Raw genomic sequence first — 20,498 nt, forward strand, 5'->3', positions numbered from 1 at the left:
GGGCTAGCCGAAAGAGAACAGCCTTCTTTAATGATGGCCGACACTCAAGAGAACGCGCGAACACCTGCGCCCTTCGTCGTCTTCTCTCTGGCGATCTTGGGCCTGTAGTGGGCAGCTGACGTCTGACGATCGGTGCTTGTAGTGTGCAGCTTACTCCACGTCAATATGTATACGTAGGCAACGCATATTTGGTATTCCCGAGGGGCAGCGCGACTGCGAGAAATGGCAAAGGGAAAAGGAACGGCAGTACCACCAGCGGCGGCACGCTGCCAAAATTATAAATACTCCTTTTAAAACTGTAGCGCCTGCCGACGCCACAACGCGGGGCGCTTTGGTCGGCTCTCTTAGGGAGCCTACATAAAATAGCGCTTGCATGTAGGCTCCGTAGGCTCTCTCAGCCGGCGCCTTGGTGCCGGCTGTAAAGAAAGAGAAAAAAATTCACTGCATATCCACGGGGTGAATGATGATGAGTGGGCGAAGCTCCGGAGGGAATCATCGGATCTCCCGCTTAAGGGGACGCTAGCACAAACGCGTTAGAAACGTGCAGTACTCTCTAGTAAGGGGGAGCGGCCACAGCGTCTTACGCAGCCATTTACACATGCCGGAACGTGCACCGCGTTAGCCGACGCCATCACATGACTGCCGAGAGAGTATACCCCCCGTATTCATAAACGCTCCTCGATTTGAACTTGACTTGCCACCGCTTTGGGCAGCGCGTTCGAAACGCGTTAAAGGTAAGGCGGAGAGGCCACAGCGTCTTACACCAGCTTCTTACACGGGCCGTAACGCGCTAGCACAAACGCGTTAGAAACGCGCTAGAAACGCTGCCTTTCGTTAATGTTGGGTATTTATTGCCATCGTGGTGCGTGTGTCCATGTCCGCTTCGTGGCGTAGTGGGCTAACGCCGCGCGCTCGGAAGCAAGGGGTCCCTGGTTCGATTCCGCGCTACGGACACAACTTCGGAATTTTTAAAGACGATAGTCTTTCTTGGGGAACTTAAACGCTGAAAATTTGGTCTGTCTGTCTGTCTGTCTGTCTGTCTGTCTGTCTGTCAGCCGATTCAGCCACCCAGCCAAAGTTGGACCACTTGCTTACCGCCCACACTACTTAAACTGGTACGGCTGTTCATACTTGTGAACGTTATCGATCACAAAGTAAATATTACGCATATCTGAGGCGCAACATCACTAGGTAAGTATTAGGAGGTGTGTTCCTTTAATAGAAAATACATAGATACGTAACTCTAAAGACCCTAGTTTCTTAAGCTGCGCTGAAAATGCCATGCTATGCGCGCCTCCTCAATTTTATCAATGCCAGCCAGATGCGGCCGATTCAACATAAAGGAAGCGCTGTCTGAGGCAGGGCAAAATATAAATGGCTGCTTGATGAAATAATGCGGTAAAATGAAATCTGTTCAAACAAACCTCCATTGCATTTATCATACCAGGATGGAAATGGTATGAGAACAGCATCACGGGTGGCCGCGGATCAGACCAGCACTCATGTAGTACGGCCGGCAGAAGACTATCGTCTTTCGACGACATTTGCAGCGAAGCACGCAGATACGCGGCAATTTTTTTTTCTCATTTTTCTCAGACTCGTTACACACTACTACTACGACGACGACGACGGGGACGAATGGGTGCCGCTATAAGGAGCTTCGCCCCTAAAATAAAGAAGCGCAGCGCGTGCTCGAAGCGCAAGCTTGGCACGCGCAGTGCCGTTCTGAAAGCTAGCCACGGTGGTCGTCGCAGCCACCGCTCGGCTCGCCGCCTTCGTCCGTCTGAGTAGGGACGACGGCACGGCTCGTCAGCCGCCGTTACGTCCTCCTACATTGGTGTCCCGGACGTGAAGTAGCACCTGGTACTTGAACCTCCTGGAGCCAGATGGTATACAGCTCCAGGGCAGCTTCGAATTGGGCGAACCATACGCCGACGCAGCGGGACGAGAACGGTGGCAGTGGTGGGTCGAACTGTGGCTCCGACCAGGTAGCCATGGCAGCGTGTCGCTCGGTGAAATAAGCATTCTCCCGGGTTCCCGAGTTCTCCCGGGCTACAATACCATTGCTATAAGTTCCTTTTACTACCATTACACTAAACGAAAATCCAAGTCCCTTTCTTAAAGAAAGATGGTTGAACGCGAAGGTTTCTCCTATGAAAAGTGAATCAAAATCCAAAGCCAACGACCACGCAAAGAACCCAAGAAATGCTGAGTGACCCGATGCGATGTATATGTGATTTGACTGCTTGCTTAGGATTGTATTTTTTGAACGTTGAAGTTGAAAGGAGACACGTTTAGTTAAGTTGCATAGCCTTTCTATTCGATCATGTAGCTATTCATTACACTCACACTTTCAAGGACGACTTTACAGTTGCACAGTATACTGCTGTTTGCTGCTTTAATTAATTTTGTTACATTAACTACTGTAGGAGGTCCCGATTCAGTCTCCGACTATGGGACCTCCTTCTGTATACACAAACTTTGTAATTCATTCAATGCCCAAATAAAACCACTTCTGACTGACTGACTGATTGCCTTGTGATCGATGTGGTAGACGGTCAGAGGTTATGCCGTTGCCGATACACGGGATCGGCCTTACGGGCACGATCGCGCTGGCGCTTACGTTCGCGCACGGCAGCGTCTTCTGCCGTGCGCTGCACCCACGGCCTACCCATGTTGACAGCCGGGAATGCATTGCGTGACCCACGTAATTCAATGCAGATATATACAGTTCGTCTGGGTGGCGTGGCGTTGCAGTTATCACTGTACTTATCGATCCAACTGCGATTGGAAACTGTTGTGTTCTACGATACCTATGTCGTGCGCCGTTGTTCTATTGCGTGAGCAGATGCGCCGATAGTTCCATTGTGTAAGTTGGCGTTCCTACAGTGCGTGTTCTGCGCTGGCGGACGAATGAGTGAGACATGCTTTAATAAGCATTACATACCCCCCTCAGTAGCTGTAGTGGTAGTTTTCAACAGCTTCGACGAACATCCAATTTCGCAGGACCGGGATCAATTCCGTTATTGGGAGGGCCGACAGCGCCGAGTGCAATGCCTGCGGAGTCTTGTATACTATAGAACACTCCTTGGGCTACTTGCCCAACCTTTGAAAATGAAAGACGTGATCTCTGCACGGCTCTAAATCAGTTGTACAGAAAACCACACACCTTGAACGAGATCTTGGGACTATGGCCGCGCATACCGCTGCTACAAAAAAAAAGGACACAAAAGCGCTACAGCGATTTATGAATGTTACCGCACTCTTTGACCGCAACATCGCCCAAGGTTAGCAGTATAGAAAACACCATGCTGGCAACTCTGGGCTGCTCGCCAATACTAGCTCTTTCATGTACGCAGAATGAAGGACGAAATTCCTTAGTCAAGTGGACAAGCTAAGCAGGCGAAGTGAAACTCGCTGTGCATATATTTTGCAGAATTGCTCAATGTTTCACCCCTGAACCAGTGAGGATAGCTGACAAGTCACTGTGGAACGTCGACATTAATTCAGAGTTACCTAAAGACAAACAGGCAGCACTGCACGAGCTCTTGCTTGAATTCAGTGCATGCTTCGCAAGCGCGTTTAAGGTACGCCAAACTTCCGTTAAAAGGCACAGGATCATCACATGCGACGACGCACGCCCGATACGCCAGCAGCCCTACCGCGTGTCGGCAAAGGAACGCGAAGCGATTCGTACGCAAGTACGAGAGATGCTTGAAGACGGCGTGATCGAACCTCCCAACAGCTCATGGTCGCACCCGGTGGTTCTTGACAAAAAGACGGAACGCTACGCTTTTGCGTCGACTACCGGAAGCTCAACAACGTAACTGAAAAGGACGTGTACCCACTGCCACGTATCGGCGATTCGTTAGATAGGCTGCGGCGTGCCCAGTACTTTTCGTCACTCGATTTGAAAAGTGGATACTGGCAGATCGAGGTCGACGAACGAGACCACGAGAAAACTGCCTTTGTGACTCCCGACGGCCTTTACGAATTTCGAGTGCTCCCTTTCGGTTTGTGTTCAGCCCCAGCCACTTTCCAGCGGATGGATACTGTCTTCGTTGGATTGAAGTGGCAGACTTGCCTTGTGTATCTTGACGACGTAGTTGTCTTTTCTGAAACATTGGAGCAACATCTTCATCGCCTGCGGCATGTGCTAGAGGCACTCCGATCTGCTGATCTCACGCTTAAACCAGAAAAGTGTCACTTCGGTTATGAAGAGCCCAAGTTTCTCGGACACGTCGTCAGCGCCAAAGGAGTTCGAGCCGATCCCGAGAAACTTGCCTCTGTAACAGCTTTTCCTCCTCCTGCCGACAAGAAGGCCGCCCGACGCTTCCTGGGCATGTGTGCGTATTATCGCCGCTTCATCGACAACTTCTCTAAGATTGCGGAACCCTTGACTCGCCTTACCAGGGATGACACGCCATTTGCCTGGACGCATGAGCAACAGGCGGCCTTCGCTGAACTACGACAACGCATGCAGTCAGCACCCATCCTGGCTCATTTTGACGAAGAGGCTGAAACCGAGGTGCATACTGACGCAAGTACCATCGGCCTTGGCGCAGTACTCGTCCAACGTCAAACGGCCTTGAAAAAGTAATAGCTTATGCTAGCCGCTCGCTGTCCCGTGCTGAGGCGAACTACTCTACTACAGAAAAAGTGCCTCGCGGTCGTCTGGGCGATCACGAAGTTTCGCCCTTATCTCTACGGCCGTTCCTTCAAAGTGGTGACAGACCACCATGCTCTATGTTGGTTGGCAAACATACGCGATCCTTCAGGCCGACTGGCACGGTGGAGCTTGCGGCTACAGGAATTTGAACTCACTATAGTTTATTCTATAGTTACTATAGTTATCACTATAGTCACTATTGAGCAACAAGGGAGAGGAATTACAACAAATGATTGAGGACCTTCATCGAGAAAGTGCAAGAATTGGGTTGAAGATGAATATGCAGAAGACAAAGATAATGTTCAATAGCCTGGCAAGGGAACAAGAATTCAGGATCGCCAGTCCGCCTCTAGAATCTGTAAAGGAATATGTTTATCTAGGTCAATTACTCACAGGGGACCCTGATCATGAGAAAGAAATTTACAGAAGAATAAAATTAGGTTGGAGTGCATACGGCAGGCATTGCCAAATCCTGACTGGGAGCTTACCACTGTCGTTGAAAAGAAAAGTGTACAATCATTGCATTCTACCGGTGCTAACATACGGGGAAGAAACTTGGAGGTTAACAAAGAAGCTTGAGAACAAGTTAAGGACAGCACAAAGAGCAATGGAACGAAAAATCTTAGGAGTAACGTTAAGAGACAGGAAGAGAGCGGTGTGGATCAGAGAACAAACGGGGGTAGACGATATTCTAGTTGACATTAAGCGGAAGAAATGGAGCTGGGCAGGCCATGTAATGCGTAGGATGGATAACCGGTGGACCATTAGGGTTACAGAATGGATACCAAGAGAAGGGAAGCGCAGTCGAGGACGGCAGAAAGTCAGGTGGGATGATGAGGTTAGGAAATTCGCAGGCGCAAGTTGGAATACGCTAGCGCAAGACAGGGGTAATTGGAGATCGCAGGGAGAGTCCTTCGTCCTGCAGTGGACATAAATATAGGCTGATGATGATGATGATGATGATGATAGTTTATAAATCTGGCCACAAGCACAAAGACGCCGACACGTTGTCGCGTGCTCCCACCGAATCTGTCAGTCGACAGTCAGAGGACGACGACGGCTTCCTGGGCGCCCTTACTACGTCGGTCTTGGTCAAATGGCAGCGTGACGACGCTGAAATTCGACCTCTCATCGACCACTTCCAGGGCCGTCAAACATCCATACCACGCCATCTACGTCACGTCTTGACGTCCTTCTGTCTACGAGACAATGTGCTCTACAAGAAGAACGCCCGCCCGAATGACCGGGCCTACCTTTTAGTAGTTCCCAAAGACTTGCGGGACGATATTCTTTACGCTTGCCACGAGGAGCCTACGTCTGGCCACCTCGGCTCCTCACGAACGCTTGCTAGATTGCGCGAGATGTAATACTGGCCCGGGCTTGCGACAAGCGTCAAACAGTATGTTAAAGGCTGCCGTGAATGTCAGCGACAAAAGTCACCACCCCTGAAGCCCGCCGGGTTATTGCAACCCATCGAACCACCTCATAAGCCATTCGACCAAGTCGGCTTGGACATCCTGGGGCATTTTCCTCTGTCAACCGACGGCAACAAGTAGGTGATCGTCGCCACTGACTATTTAGCCCGCTATGCCGAGACGGAGGCGCTCCCACAAGCCACGGCTTCTGACGTAGCTTGTGTCACATGTGTCACATTGTATTGCGTCACGGTGCCCCATCCACTGTTATCACAGACAGAGGAACGGCATTTACGGGACAACTCATGGACGAAATTTTTCATTTGAGCAACACCAGGCATCGAAAGACGACTGCTTACCATCCGCAGTCCAATGGACTTACGGAGCGATTAAACAAGGCCATCACAGACATAATCTCTATGTACATCGACGTCCAGCCCAAAACATGGGATCCCATCTTGCCTTACGTCATGGAGGTAAAAAATACTGGGAGGGAGGGTCACATGATGCCGCTAGCATCGGCAAGCCAACCTCCTCTGAAGCCACCCCTCCCTCTCTCAGGGGCCCCGTGCGCGGTGCCTTATGGGGCGGAAAAGGCCCACAAGGTTGCCGGAACATTCGTGATTGTTTGGTACGTGGTAACTTTTAGTGGCGCCTGCCGTCACTGGCTTGGAGGCCCGTATGCGTGTGGTGGTTTTCTGCTACTGCGCGCGTCGTTCTTCGCTTCAAATGCGATGCCTTGAAACGTGGAGCAAGACTGGGGCGTCTGACTCATGAAGACAGAAAATTTTCAAGGCGTCACTTGCGCTTACAACCGCGGTTAGTGGAGTTGCCAGCGCTCGCGGCTCGAAACCCGTCCAGACGCCCGAGTGTGGTCTATTTTTCCTACGTACTCAAGTTTCGTCAAATCAGCCGTTGTGCACCTTAAGCTGTGGTGTGTATTATCTTGCTAATTTTTCGACCCGCTGTTTTGCACCTAGAAAGAAACGAGATGTTTTGAGGGACACTTTTTTTTGTCGCATTTTCGCCAAATAAAAGGCTGGTGTGCGTGTTTTATTTTGAGAGAAATAATTTTTGTCACGCTGTCTTGCACCTAGAAAGAAACGAGATGTTTTGAAAGACACTTTTTTGCCTCATTTTCGCTTAATGAAAGGCTCCGGTGGGCGTGTTTCATTTTGAGAGAAATAAATAGCATTAGCCTGCATTCTAAACGCCGAAGTGATCGCCGTTTATTCAGATTTACGTGTACTATTTTGCAAGATTGCGTGGTGCGACGACACTGTTGAGACGCGCCTCGGGGATCCATTTTCGTTATATAATAAAGCGAATGGGCGGAATTTGTGCATTATCTAGAGTTTATTCAGCTGTTTCCGAATGCGAGTATAGGCCCTCAGCATAGTTATGTCCTAGAATCAAACACTGCCAGGGGGACCCTTCTTCATTTGCTAGTGTGAAACGGCATGAAAACTGAATACATAGCGGCAAGGAAAAAATGGCAGCATTCATTTGCACTTGTGGATTCATTGTGTTGCTGGTGTACTTGTACTATGGAAGGCACATTTTTATGACAACAGTAATTGTTTCATTCTTTATTCAGTGTTTATTGCACTTATAGAAGCCAGAAGATTTCGCACAAATACAGAAGGAAGCCACATTTATAATTTAAATGAAGTACATTCCAAAGATAATACACAAAAGAAAGTTATAAACAGCAAGTAGGAAAACTTATTGTGCCACTGCTCTTCGGTATCAGTATTAGCATACTTGTATGCCACAGGGCATTTGTATAATAATGTTATACAAAGTAAACTATATCACACGTAGTATTGATACCTTTAATAAAACTGGTCAATGGGATCAGCTGTCCATGAATGTAGCTGCAGTTTTGCTTACAATGCCTTGTATGCAACGCCTATATACAAGGAATTGTAAGCAAAACAAGGCATTGTAAGTATACAATGCCTTGTATGCAATACAGGGCTATAATTGTATAATATTTATATCTGCGCTGTCCTCACAAATATCGAAAGGCTTCGGTGATTGTGCTTGTCAGAAAAGTAAGCAATACATATGCAGAAATTAAAAAAATAGTGGTAGTTCACAAAGTCAGTTGAAACAATTGATGTGAGGTCAGACCCACAAAGTAATTAAGTCAACATTATTATAAAATACAATGCATTTTGCTGCAAGTAAAATGTACAACAAAGCTTATGTTGTATCACATACCTACAAAAAGTTAGCACCGTCGAAGCTGAGCCAATACACCGCAATTAGGACGCGATGGCTCTATTACGTTGTGAACCTCAAATGAATGAATATTTCACAGTATTTAAAACACTCATTGAGTGGTATACACCAAATGTTTGTGGTTACAGTGAATCTGGCATCATAAAAGGCTATTGTAAAGCAAGTGAACAGAGTGAGCACATTAAATTTTTTAAATAGTAACACCAACGGTATTCCAGGTGGCAGTGTCAAATTTCAACAAAAGTCAGGTAAAAGATATACAGGATAAACATTAAAAAAACATTGTCATCCTCAAGCGTATACCTAGCTCACACATAATCCATTGAGAGCATTCACAGCATGTCCATGTCATTACACAGTTTGCTCTAGTGAAAGGTAGGCCAGCTAACCTACCGTCATTGTCCACACTGTTTAGCTTGGGCTTAACAGAACAATTGTTTAAGTATAATTTGCATGCAGGCGATTCAAGCTACAGCATTCAGCAAGACAACAAACATGTACTTGCAGAATTTACAATAAGGTATCACATTTTCCCTCTATAAAAGTTTGACATCTGCATACAACGCTCTTGAACAATATATGCACTTTACAAAGTCACACAAAAAACAAATGCCTTAACATAAAACCTGGTGGGACAGCTGAAGTTGATGGATAAAGGAATTAATTGTGTGGGTCATCATGAACATAATTCACCGACGAGAAAACTTGTGTAGCAATTCTTAAGTACTGCGAGCCGCAGGCACCCAAGCTTAGACACATTGCCTGGGTCAGCAGAGTAACCATGATCCTGTAAAATTGCTTCTGTGAGTGGTTCACTGGCTGTAGGGCTTCTCTGAGGGGCAGTGAGGTTAATTACATCGATGGAGTATGGTTTTTTCAGAGGAGCGTACAAAGAGAATTTCGATGTGTTCGAATAGAAAGCAATTTCCGCCATCAATGTCCTTGACCTCATTACGACCTATCAGACGCTTCAATGCTGCTGCAAACTGCATTGCTGTTGGGTTGTCATTGCAGCCCCCAAATGATTTTATTGCAGCAAAAAAGTAACTCAAGGTGGTCCTGACTGAGCTTGGAAGTCGGAAGATATGCCAATAGGCCATTTTTTGTAACCAAGTGGTTGTATGGACGGTTGTCTAAGCACACGACAAAGCAAATGAAGTCTGTCTTTTGGTTGGTCCCTGTCATTAGTTTACCAGCTGCAGACTCCCTAACCGAGCAAAAGTAGGCCATAAGTTCTTTGACATACGCAGTGACAGGAGCCACATTTTCAGGACACAGTGGTCCTTTCTATTCTTCTTGCCTTGGATGTCTTGAATTTAAAATGTCAAGTGCATTGTTGATATGTCTGATAAACTCTTCTGTTGGGAAGGAGTTTGAAAATTTTGAAATTTTTTGAGCTCTGCAGTCACCAAGAGCATCTGCTACCGATTGACTAAACATTTGAGCCAACAATGAGACTTTCATGGGCTGGCTTTTCCAGGTAATATGTGCTTGTCTAAGTTTGTTTGCCAAATGTAGGCCCTTTGTGTACTGGATTTAATGCAGCTCGTCAATGTGTTTCAACAATATGAACTGTTTGTTCGTATCACAATAGCCTTTTTATCAAACAGGGTGTGCCGCAGTAGCTTCAACATGTGACAGGGATACAACATGGCAAAGAAAAGCTTTTTTTGTCACTGGATGTGGAAAAGAAGCATCCAGCTCAGTCAGGTCCATCTTGCAGCCAAGGCTGTGCAGCAATGACAAATTCGCTGCAGCGCCATCGCAGGTCAAACTCACAATGTGTGCACCTTTTTCGTGAGTGAAGCTAGCAGCTTGCAGCACCAAATTGCGCCTCTGCTCACCACCAAGGCCATGCACTAGAAAGTAGCCAATCGGCAGCTTCAATCTGCCATTGATTGCAACAAGCATTAAAACAAATGCATCTTAGGCAACTGGAAAGCTGTCATCATTGACATCAATGCCCATGTCAACATATCCATGGAAGCTTTTCCCATCCCACACTACTTCTTTGAATGGTCATCTCATCCACAACCAGATTGCATAATGTGGAGAGCCGTGCTTTACCTTGATAGCCAATGCAGTCATTGCCTCTTTTGAAAAGTCAGCAGCCCTATCAATGGATTGATATCATTTACACAGTGTCTTTGGATGCGGGAGGCATGTGTTGAAAACAGCTCGTACATATCTATATGCTCTAGGGGAATAAAAATGCAAAGTCAGTGCAAATGGCCTGAGCTCTGGCGAGTAAGCGGGTGACATTGCTGGCACCAGACTTATGTGGCAGTTGACGCATGAGCAAGTCTTTTTGTGCCCCACCAAGACTCTGCAATATGGCGACATCCTCATTTCCTAGAATGCGATTGTCAGATAAATCTTCTATGACATTTTCGAGATGAGCAACCTTTTGAAAAAGCTGTTGATGGGATTGCCGTAGAGTCTTCATCTTCTTCTTGGTCGCAGTTTGTAATTGTGTAACGCCATACTTCATGCCTCAGAATGCCTTTTCAGGTGCGTCTTCTGCTGGCTGTGGCTGCAAAATATCACGCGCTGTAACAGGTGCATGAGCGACCAACATGACACAAAGCACGTACGCAGAACAAATTAATTGTTGTGGCATACACTCTTGTGCAAGCTATGAAGAATATAATGCTTAATTTTAGGTCATTACATTGCTCACGATGGTTTCCGTTTACACTTTTGTGAACTTAAAAACTGTGGGGGCATAAAACTGCCATCCACACGAGCTTGCTAGTGCCATTTATTTTTGTTTGTTTATTTATTTGCTAAATACTGCAGGCCCATCTGGGCCCAGGTAGGAAAGGTGGAAGTACAAAACAACTAACACAGAAGAGGCCAATGTAGCATAGTTCAATGAGAGATGTTTTAAAGAAGCGTTTTAGTTTGAGTGGGCAAAATATACTGAGCTCATATATCACGGCTGATTGTGACCGATCGAACATATAAAAAGCATAAAAAATTGTGAAAAACCTGTTGGTCTTCTAGTTATTGTGTCATTTGAATGGAAAAGAAAAATTGAAAAAGGATTATTGGCCGATAATTGGTGTTTAATGCAAACCCTGAGGAAACTCATACCGCTGCGAACAAATATGAATGTTTCAGTATTTAATTAGATGGTTGCCATGATCATAAATGTAAGTGTCCAAGTGCAGTTCAGTAAGTGACATTTATTATGCTTGAGCTATTAAACAGTTGCCACGAAAATATATATCACTTCACTTGTAGCTACCTAAGGAAACAAGTATGTAAAAATTGTAGTGGTCGAGTATTATCCTCACCATAGTATGCCTTGCTGTTCGAGGTGTCGCTGGGTTGTGTGTAGGCAGTGCTGCAGAAGCTTCACCCTTGAGCGTCCTGGAGGGCCTTGGACTGGGTGACTGGAGAAAATACACCAAGTGCAATGAGGAGGGACTGCTTACTGAAACATAGCTTGAAATTGCTGACCGTGCAAACGAAACACCAGATGCACAGTTGAAGCTAAAACCTGGGGACTAATAGCGACATCATTGTCTTCATTTAAAATTTAAGCACAATAATGACCAGCAAGCAGGACATTGTTAGGGAGATCAGTGGCTGTGGCTATATACTGTATTTTTCATCTACTGTCCCCAAAAATGTTGATAAAGCTTACCAGCACAGTTGGCATGTTATAAATTTTATTACTGTTGTAAATGTTGGAGCCTAGCAAGGGTGTTAATTATGTGTTTAATGAGAGGACATGGCTGAAGTATAATTCAGAGAAGGAGTGTGTTTTCCTTATTCCAACTTTACTGAAAAAAAAGTGGTTTTTCATCTTACATAACACTGCTTTGCTGCAGTTTGTTTTATTTTCCTTATCTTGTACTTATCCTAGATTGACTAAAATGCGATTATGATGTAGCATATATGGCTTTCATTCATTAGCACTTGCTTTTGCCAGTTTTAACAATGAAATTTGAACGCAGTATGCTTGTCACCTGTGTCAAAAAAGGGCTGTAATGTAGCCAATGATAGGTTGAACAGTTCTATCTTTCTCTTCATTCTGAGCATTACTAATAGATCTTTTAAATCTGTCGAAAACATCTTACAAAAAGCTGTATGACAGTCTCATATGCATTTTTGAAACTTAAATAATTACTTTAAAGGTGAAATCCAAAATATATATTACAGGGAAACACCAGATTTTTGCAAAGCAGATCAGAACATGAATCAACCAAGGCACACATGTGAGAAAATGTCTTAAGCAAGCTCTGTGATCATTACGACAATCAAACATGCCAGGACATGTTGGATTTCGGAAGGCTCATCAGCGATGTCTGAATCAGTCAAGGACGCGCTAGCAGATGTAGCAGTACCCTCTGCTAGCACATCAATCAGACAAGCCCTCAGAGATGGCCATATCCATTGTGGCTTGAGAGACACCTGCCTGAATATAAGAAAAGCATATTTCGCTTCAGGAATGGTGGGGGACATCTACCACAGTCATGAAAAAAGTATGATCAAACTGGAAACATGCATTATGGCTGCATACAGCTGTGCACCAACTTACTGGCTCAACTTGATGCTGTTATGTTCCCGTGGATGTAGCTGCTTCACTTTAAGGTTGACTCATTGCTGTGGCATCCTCCTTTCCAAGCGTCTGCAGTTAAAGAATAACCCACCGGATATTTTTAAGGTCCAACAATAACATTTGCTGTGGAATGCATTTACACAACCTTTGCAGAGTCATGCAAAAGACCTCGCATGATCTGTGCATGCTTTCCCTACACACCGCATCCCCTTGTGTAGAAAACTATCTTTGATCTAAGTGTGCTTCTAAAATACACATACAGCTAATTGAATCTCGGCGGAAATGGAGCTGTAGTAACTTTGCAGTGCATGTTTCACACAAAAATATCAAAGATATAGCTGTAACACATACATAATGTAATGTAATGCCCCCTCTGTAATGCCTCCAGGCCTTCAGGGTACTACTACTAATAAATGAATGAAAATGATGTTCACTCCTGTAATTTAAAGTAAAACTGTGTTATTTCATCTCAACTGTTATTTACCTGTTGTTTAAAATATGTCAACCAACATCATATCTTCTGAAAAAAAAAGAAAATGATATTCAGCATCAACATGGGGAATGATTGAACTTTGCAACATATATGATGTTTGAACTTTGCACTCACGTACAAGCCGAGTTACTACGCACAGAATATTCTCTACAAAATTATTGTTCTTGGCAACTATTGCAAAACTTGGTATGTTATGTGAAGACTAATCGTTCATGGTTTCTTCAATTAATTAGTTTTATTGCAATTTTGATTGTTTTCAGCCACAAGAAATACATACAAAATTCAGTCAATAATTTTTATAGCAGGAAATGTAATTCTTCGACAATAAATAGTTTCACATCGTACCTTTTTAGGAGTGTACGCTAGCTGATAAAAGTACTTTAAAGAGAAATAAATGTTTAACACTTAGTGGGAATTATGACAAAGTTGAAAAAAAAAATGGCTTGAATAGTATTGCACCACTAGTTCGTCAGTTATAACTCACACGAGCACGTAGTCACTAACGATCGCGAATATTGGAGTTCCATTTTCATAAATAAAAGAAACGTTCATTGTGCTTACCTATGGAAGGACAGGCCATCGCGCAGATTTTCTGTTCGATTAGGGCATGCTGGCACAAAACACTTCATCACGCAGGTGCGCTTATTGCTAACGGGAGTTCCCGCCGGTCTGCTAAGAGGCCGAAGACTTTGAGCAGATCTCGAGCAACAGTGTCGACTGCGCTACGGGCCGGCACGGCCCTAAATATGTTCGGAGTCTCCGGTTCGCCAGTCCATCCTTGGGCACAAGACGGGACGCATTTTTTTTTCCCGTAGGGACAGTCGCTTCGGACCTTGTACGCTCGCTTAATCGCGTGTACATTTTGCGGGGGCGAAAGGCATCATTGTTTCCCAGAAGGCGTCGTCAAACGCAACGAATCGTCGTCGGAAGGGCGGCTTGGTTGCCTTCACACGTTTGCAGGGCGAAAGGTTCCCTCGTTTCCCTGAAACCACACCGAAATGCAACCAGTCGTCCTTGAGGTGGTCCTCCCGGGTTGTTGGGCGCAATGCCGGTTAACCGACGCCTTCGTTCGCAACAGCCTTGGCGTCTGTCTGCTAATTAGGCGGCGAGACTCGACTGCTTCACACACTCGATTTCCTTCACTAACCTCGGCGCGCGTTTGCCACGCCGAGTATGTGCGCATATTCCGAAACCCCCGCAGCAGACGAAACCGAAGCCACCGAAGCGAGCCGAGTAAAATCTACCGATTGCCTATAACGTGAGGGCCTATTTCCCATCATCCCATTCCTCTAAATTTTTTATGACTAGGCTTCAAGATTGTCACGTGACGCTCCCTCCTAGTTTTTTTTCCTTCCTCCATGCCTTACGTGACCTTCGCGTATAATACCGCCGTATAAGAGACGACGCGGTTCACACGATTTCACATCGTTTACGGCCGCGAAGTACAGACGATGCTGGGCGCTATGCTTCCGTGTCACGACACCGAGGACCTAACGACTGACGCCGAAGAATTTGCTGAGCGCGCTGAGGAAACCCGCCAGCTCGCGCGGCTGCACATCGGTGAGCAGCAACACGCAGATGCACGGCGCTATAACATCTTTCACCGGCAAGTGCGCTACAGTCCCGGAGACCAAGTGTGGGTGTGGACCACTGTTTGCCGCCGTGGCCTTCCTGAAAAGCTGATTAGCCGGTATTTTGGCCCATACAAAGTGCTGCGCCGCATTAGTGACGTGAACTACGAAGTCGTTGCAGACAGTGCGGCGCAAACAGGGCGTAGACAACAACCTCGCCCTGACATAGCTCACGTTGTGCACATGAAACCATATGTTGTGCGTTCGTGGTGATTATTTTTTTATTCATCTTTCTACTTACGCTACTGTTTGCAACCTCTCTGTTTCTTGAGATAGATCGATAGATAGATAAACTTTAATCCAAAGATAGTTTTGTCTTGCCCCAATGGGGCATCGCTAATGGTCGGGGCCCCCTAGTCCAGGGCTCCGCTGGCTCTTGCCATCTTCTCTGCTCTCTGGATCAGCTTTACCTGGTCGTCGAGGGCCGAGCTGGACAGCAGCGCCTCCCATTGCTCCCTCGTCGTGTTCGTGTCATGGTGTTCTATGTTGTGTAGCGTGCACTCCCACGTAAGGTGGTATAGGGTTGGTGTGGCCCCACACCACGGGCATTCGTCCCTGTAGGCTGTGGGGTGCATGCGTTGTAATATGTGTACGTTCGTGTAAGTGCCTGTCTGGAGCCTACGCCAGGGAGCGGCATCCTTCGTCTTTAGTATTCGATGGGGTGGGGGATATCGCAAGCGACTCCCTCTGTGGTAGTTCAGGATTGCTGAATACTCGGGGTCAACTGGGTCAGGGTCATCTGCAGTCGGCGTGATGAGTGCTCGGTTATGTGCAAATTCTCGAGCTGCTTTGTCGGCATACAGGTTACCCGTGATGGCAGCGTGAGCCGGTATCCAAATGCTGGTTATGATGGTGTTGTCGCCAGTGTCCTACTTGGGTATTTGGGCTAGAACTTGTGCCGCAGGTCTTGCGATTCTTCCCTGTAGGAAGTTGCGGCAGGCCTGCTGGGAGTCCGTGAGGATCGTCAGTGATTTGCTTGCGTGTTGGCCTTCGCGGAAGGCTAACGCGATGGCCAGCTCTTCCGCTTCCGTGATCGTGCAGGGGCGGGTCGATGCACTGGAGGTGACGTGGCCTCGGCGGTCGCAGATCACTGCCACTGCGCCCTTTTTCTTCGTTCTGTACATAGCGGCGTGCGTAAAACGGGCCTGCCGGTTAGAGACATCAACTCAACAACTCGAGACATCGAACGCAAACGACAATGGCGGTTTCTTGATGTTTCTTGAGACTGTGCCCGTCGCGCTGTGCTGTGCTTTTGTTTTTCCTGTAGCTGTCATTGTGCCCTTTGCACGAGCACCTGCCTTGACCATGCTTTTCGCCCCTCCTTTTCTTACACCGCTTCTTGAGCATCGAGCCTATGCTCTTTCCGAGGAAGGGGGGAAATTCTACTAGCAGTAGTGGATACAGTGCACGGAGTAAGATAAACAGGCCCGCCGACTCCGCCGCCGCGCAACGCATTCGCTCGGGACAAACCGTGTAACGTAAATTATACATCGCGTAGCGCCATCTGTCGAGGCGCAGTGGAAAACACTCAACAGCTTGCTTCCATGCGGCAATGCGCTGAGTGGCGGAGACCGGCAGCGACGGCGGCGACGGCGGCGCAGAACCGGCAGCGCGGCAACTGTAGAGCGTGTCGTCTGTTACAAACGTGGACCCTCGGCCGTCTCAATTTGACAGCAATCAAACACAAAAACATATATGCGCACAAATAATAAAAGCGCAAATAAACACGCAGTAGCGCTTTTATGCACGCATACGAAACATTTTTAGATGTCTGTAGAGGAAACAGACGATAAATGATGCTGTACAAAAGCACACAACAGAAGTGATTCTTTTTCACTTTTCTACGTCTGCGCGGAAGCGAAGGTGCGAAATTTTCGTCTTCCTCGCTTTGTTTACCATGTCTGCAGTATGTTTATTCATGCCGGACGGAACAAGGTATCTTGATACTTGTGCATGAAGGGACTGAGCAACAGGACAGTGTTTTGTTCCGGGCTGTAAATCTGGTTGTGGCAAAGGACGCGAGACGTTTTCGCTCTTCGCTTCGCCATCTGATCTTCAACTACTGCACCAGTGGCGTCAAAAAATTCCTGAAATAAGCGGGCGCTTAAAGCAATGGACAAAATATGTGCGCGAACTCTTCGAGAAGCACCTTATTTTTGATAGTTACTTCAGCAAAGACAAAGACGATGTCCTACTAGATGTAAAGAAAGTCCCTCGACTTCCAAGCGGAGCCGTTCCTTCAATTTACTTGGGGAAGCCTGGCGTAGCTCAATGATGCCGAATGCCAGGAGGAACCAGAAGACGGCAATGCGGAAGGACGAGAGGAGCTCAATTTAAATTTGTCTACAACTACACAGAGTGCAGGTTCCTTTCCTTGTCCAGATACATGCCTTAATGTTGAGAGAGAGAAAGAAAGGGAAAGAAAGACAAGGAGTTTAGCCAGTGTAAATACCGGCTGGCTACTCTGTAAATTCTCAGCCTCGCCTTCGAGATGATTCCCTCAGTTATACAGACACATAATCAGAGCTTCTCTTGTGAAATAATGAGCAGGAAACACTGGCAGGAATTCCCAATTATTAGGTTTAATGAGAATGTGGCGATTCTGCACGCAAGAGAACCGGGCGACACGAAAAGCACCGCGAGAAACAAGGAAGCAAGCGAAGCATCTTAGCAATTGATGCGTGCTCAGATAAAAAAAAAAGCGTGATCAACGTCAGCTTTTGCATAAAAACTTCTTTTCGCTGTCGTCTGTCATTGCTTGAGACCACCCGAACTGCCGTTATATCGCCTTACCATTTCCTATAGCTTTTCTTTCTGTCTTAGTTTCCGTAATTTGTTTATTTTCTGTTCATGTGCCTTGTAAAGTTCCACATAGGCCACCTGACAAATGCCCTGCATTTGGCCTGTATAAAATAAATTGAATAAAATGATACATGACTTATCTCTCCTGCTAACGTCACTCCGTGAACCGCAAGAGCTATGTGCGCTACAGGCGTCAGGGCGTGCGCGGAGCAGGCGACAAAACGGATAGGCAAGCAGGCGCCGCGAGAGAGTCCCCGCGCCTTTGCTCCTTCGGGTTGTTGGGCCCGCCTCTGCACTGCAGAGTTTTTCTTCATCATTCGTAGCACCATGTGGCGAACACGCTGTGAAGCAGGAACCGGCGTTTCAGAATGTGTCCCTTCCAGACGAGCGGTGCCGGCGATCATCTTCTATCTTACTCCGTAGTACAGTGCTAAGAGGCAGCCACGGACAACAAGAAAGAAGTGCGCGTGCTTCTCCGCCCGCTAGATAGCCAGCTGCCAGCACCGTGCTTTTCAGGAACCGCTACCCTCAATAAACGTCACGTCGCCTGTTCTCTCACAAGGCACGTGACAATATTGAGCTATGGCATTTCAATGCCTTCTCAATGAAAATTTTTGTAAGGGGTACGAGCCATTACTTCAGAAGTTATGAGCCTTTCATTGTCTTGCGTAACGGACACACTTAATTTTGAAGTGATTTAATTTCGAAGAATCAGAAGCGGCGATGGCGGGCTAATGGTGCTAACCACGCGGCCCAGCAAACTCGAGACATCGAACGCAAACGACAATGGCGGACTGCGGCATACCGTCAGTGACGTCGTACTCTCCGTCGCAGCCGAACGTGTAACCTCATTAAGAAACACAAATACGTAACCAATAATTAAGAGATACTTTACTGAGCCGTCGGGATTAATCCAGTCGTAAACACTGGGGTCGCACATTTCAGCTTCGCTGGATAACCATCTGTACGGAGTGCTTGGGCGGTTATTTTTATTTGTACATACACGGGTGCACGTTTGCGGCTGTGATGCTTATTGTGCATGTCATTTCATTTCATCGCATCCATCAGGAGGGGCTCGCTACGCAGCATACTTATCTAGGATTGATCAAAGCCTGTATAAGCCTGTATAAGCTGCTAGTGTGCGAACGGTTTTTGGCCTAGCTAACGAGGTCTTGCAAGACTTTTATTGCATTCAGAATTCTAAACAGCGTATTTTATTTTGTTTCTACTGTGCAGGTTCGAGTTTAACTATAAGCACGACAAACTACATCACCACCTATTATACAAGTACCCGAAGTCTCCGGGTAGCACGGAAGCTGAAGTGAAGAGACAGTACAATGACCAGGACCACGAGCTCGACTGTCCACTCTCGGACACCAAACTTGTTCCGGGTGTGCACATACTGCGCCTTAAGATAGACGACGACACTCAAACCGTACAGGTATACGAAGCGAAATGAGCTTACATTAAAAAAAATAGTATTAACAGCCGTGTGTAGGACTAGTGCAGTTTGAGTAAAATTCGGAGGGTCCGTGAAAGATTGAAGCTGAATGTTATGAAGAATGGTCGAACAAGAATTGTCACTCTAGCCAACGTATAGACAAAAGGGAGATCTATTTGTCAACTTCTCTCCTTGGCAGCGTTCATATATCTCTCACTCACTCACCCTGAATGGGAGAGGAAAATGAGTGGTCACGCATAGTAAAATGCCAAACATAGAAAGGTTCAAGCAAGGACAGCCGTTCGTTGGGATATCAGGAAAATGGCGGGGAGGGGTGTGCTGCCACTTCTTCTAGGAAGTGCGGATGACACGAAGGAACCTGAAGTGTTTACTCGCGTTTTGAATCCGGTGGGATCCATTTTCTCAGAAAAGCATTTGCGAGAACGCCACCCTTTTATATACAAGGTGTTTCAATTTAGCTGCACCAAATTTTTAAAAATTGCCAGTGGAAGATAACACAATTCTAATCCTTAATCTAAACTACTCGATGAGGCGGCCATTGTGGAAGGCATGGAATGCGAACTATTTCCTGAATTTTGCGTCACATGTGATGATTTTGAAATACTTACTGCTCGCGCCGGAAAATATCTGTTTTCAGCGTGTTATAGGCCACCAGACGGAAACCCTGACAGCTTTTTTTTTTTGCTTCTATGAAAAAATCTTACGTTTTTCGTCTGAGAACCTGTATCTTTTGGTATCTGCAGGCGACATTAACATAGATTTGTTAGATGACTCTGTGTCACAGCAAACTATGGTTACGCTGATTGTATCGAATGGTTTTTCTGCTGCTATTGCTTCGCCAACCAGAATTACAGAAAAACGTGCAACGTTGCGGGACTTGTTCATTACAAATAACAACATTAATAGCATTTTTGGTGGAGCTTTCTCACAGAATATCAGCGATAACCTTCCTATTTTTCTGTTAAAAAAAGTTCAGTGTTCACGGCAACGTAAAAACAGATGGTTTGCATTCAACATATTTCTGGATCTTGTCTAGAGGCGTTTAGAAATGAATTACTTGATAGTAACCTGAATCAGATAATTTTGATAAAAAACGCTGAACAAGCCTACAATAAATCTTTACACATAATCTCACACACTTATAGACGCCACTTCCCAGAAAAACAATTCTATGCGATAAAAAAACCCGTAAGCCATGGGTGACTCCTG

The 20,498-nt window shown here is 46.2% G+C and overlaps 1 protein-coding gene across 1 annotated transcript in view; it reads left to right on the forward strand.

Annotated features, from left to right (window-relative positions):
* LOC125941382 (uncharacterized) overlaps nt 1–19,415 on the forward strand; it is a 41,584-nt gene extending 22,169 nt beyond the window's left edge. Inside the window, exon 3 of the mRNA XM_049658509.1 lies at nt 19,064–19,415. Within this exon, the coding sequence (XP_049514466.1) occupies nt 19,064–19,286 (223 nt within the window). The 3' untranslated portion in view covers nt 19,287–19,415. The remainder of the gene's footprint in view (nt 1–19,063) is intronic.
* The last annotated feature ends 1,083 nt before the right edge of the window (nt 19,416–20,498 follow it).

The sequence above is a fragment of the Dermacentor silvarum genome, chromosome 11 (genome assembly GCF_013339745.2).
Source record: "Dermacentor silvarum isolate Dsil-2018 chromosome 11, BIME_Dsil_1.4, whole genome shotgun sequence".
Lineage (NCBI taxonomy): Eukaryota > Metazoa > Arthropoda > Arachnida > Ixodida > Ixodidae > Dermacentor > Dermacentor silvarum.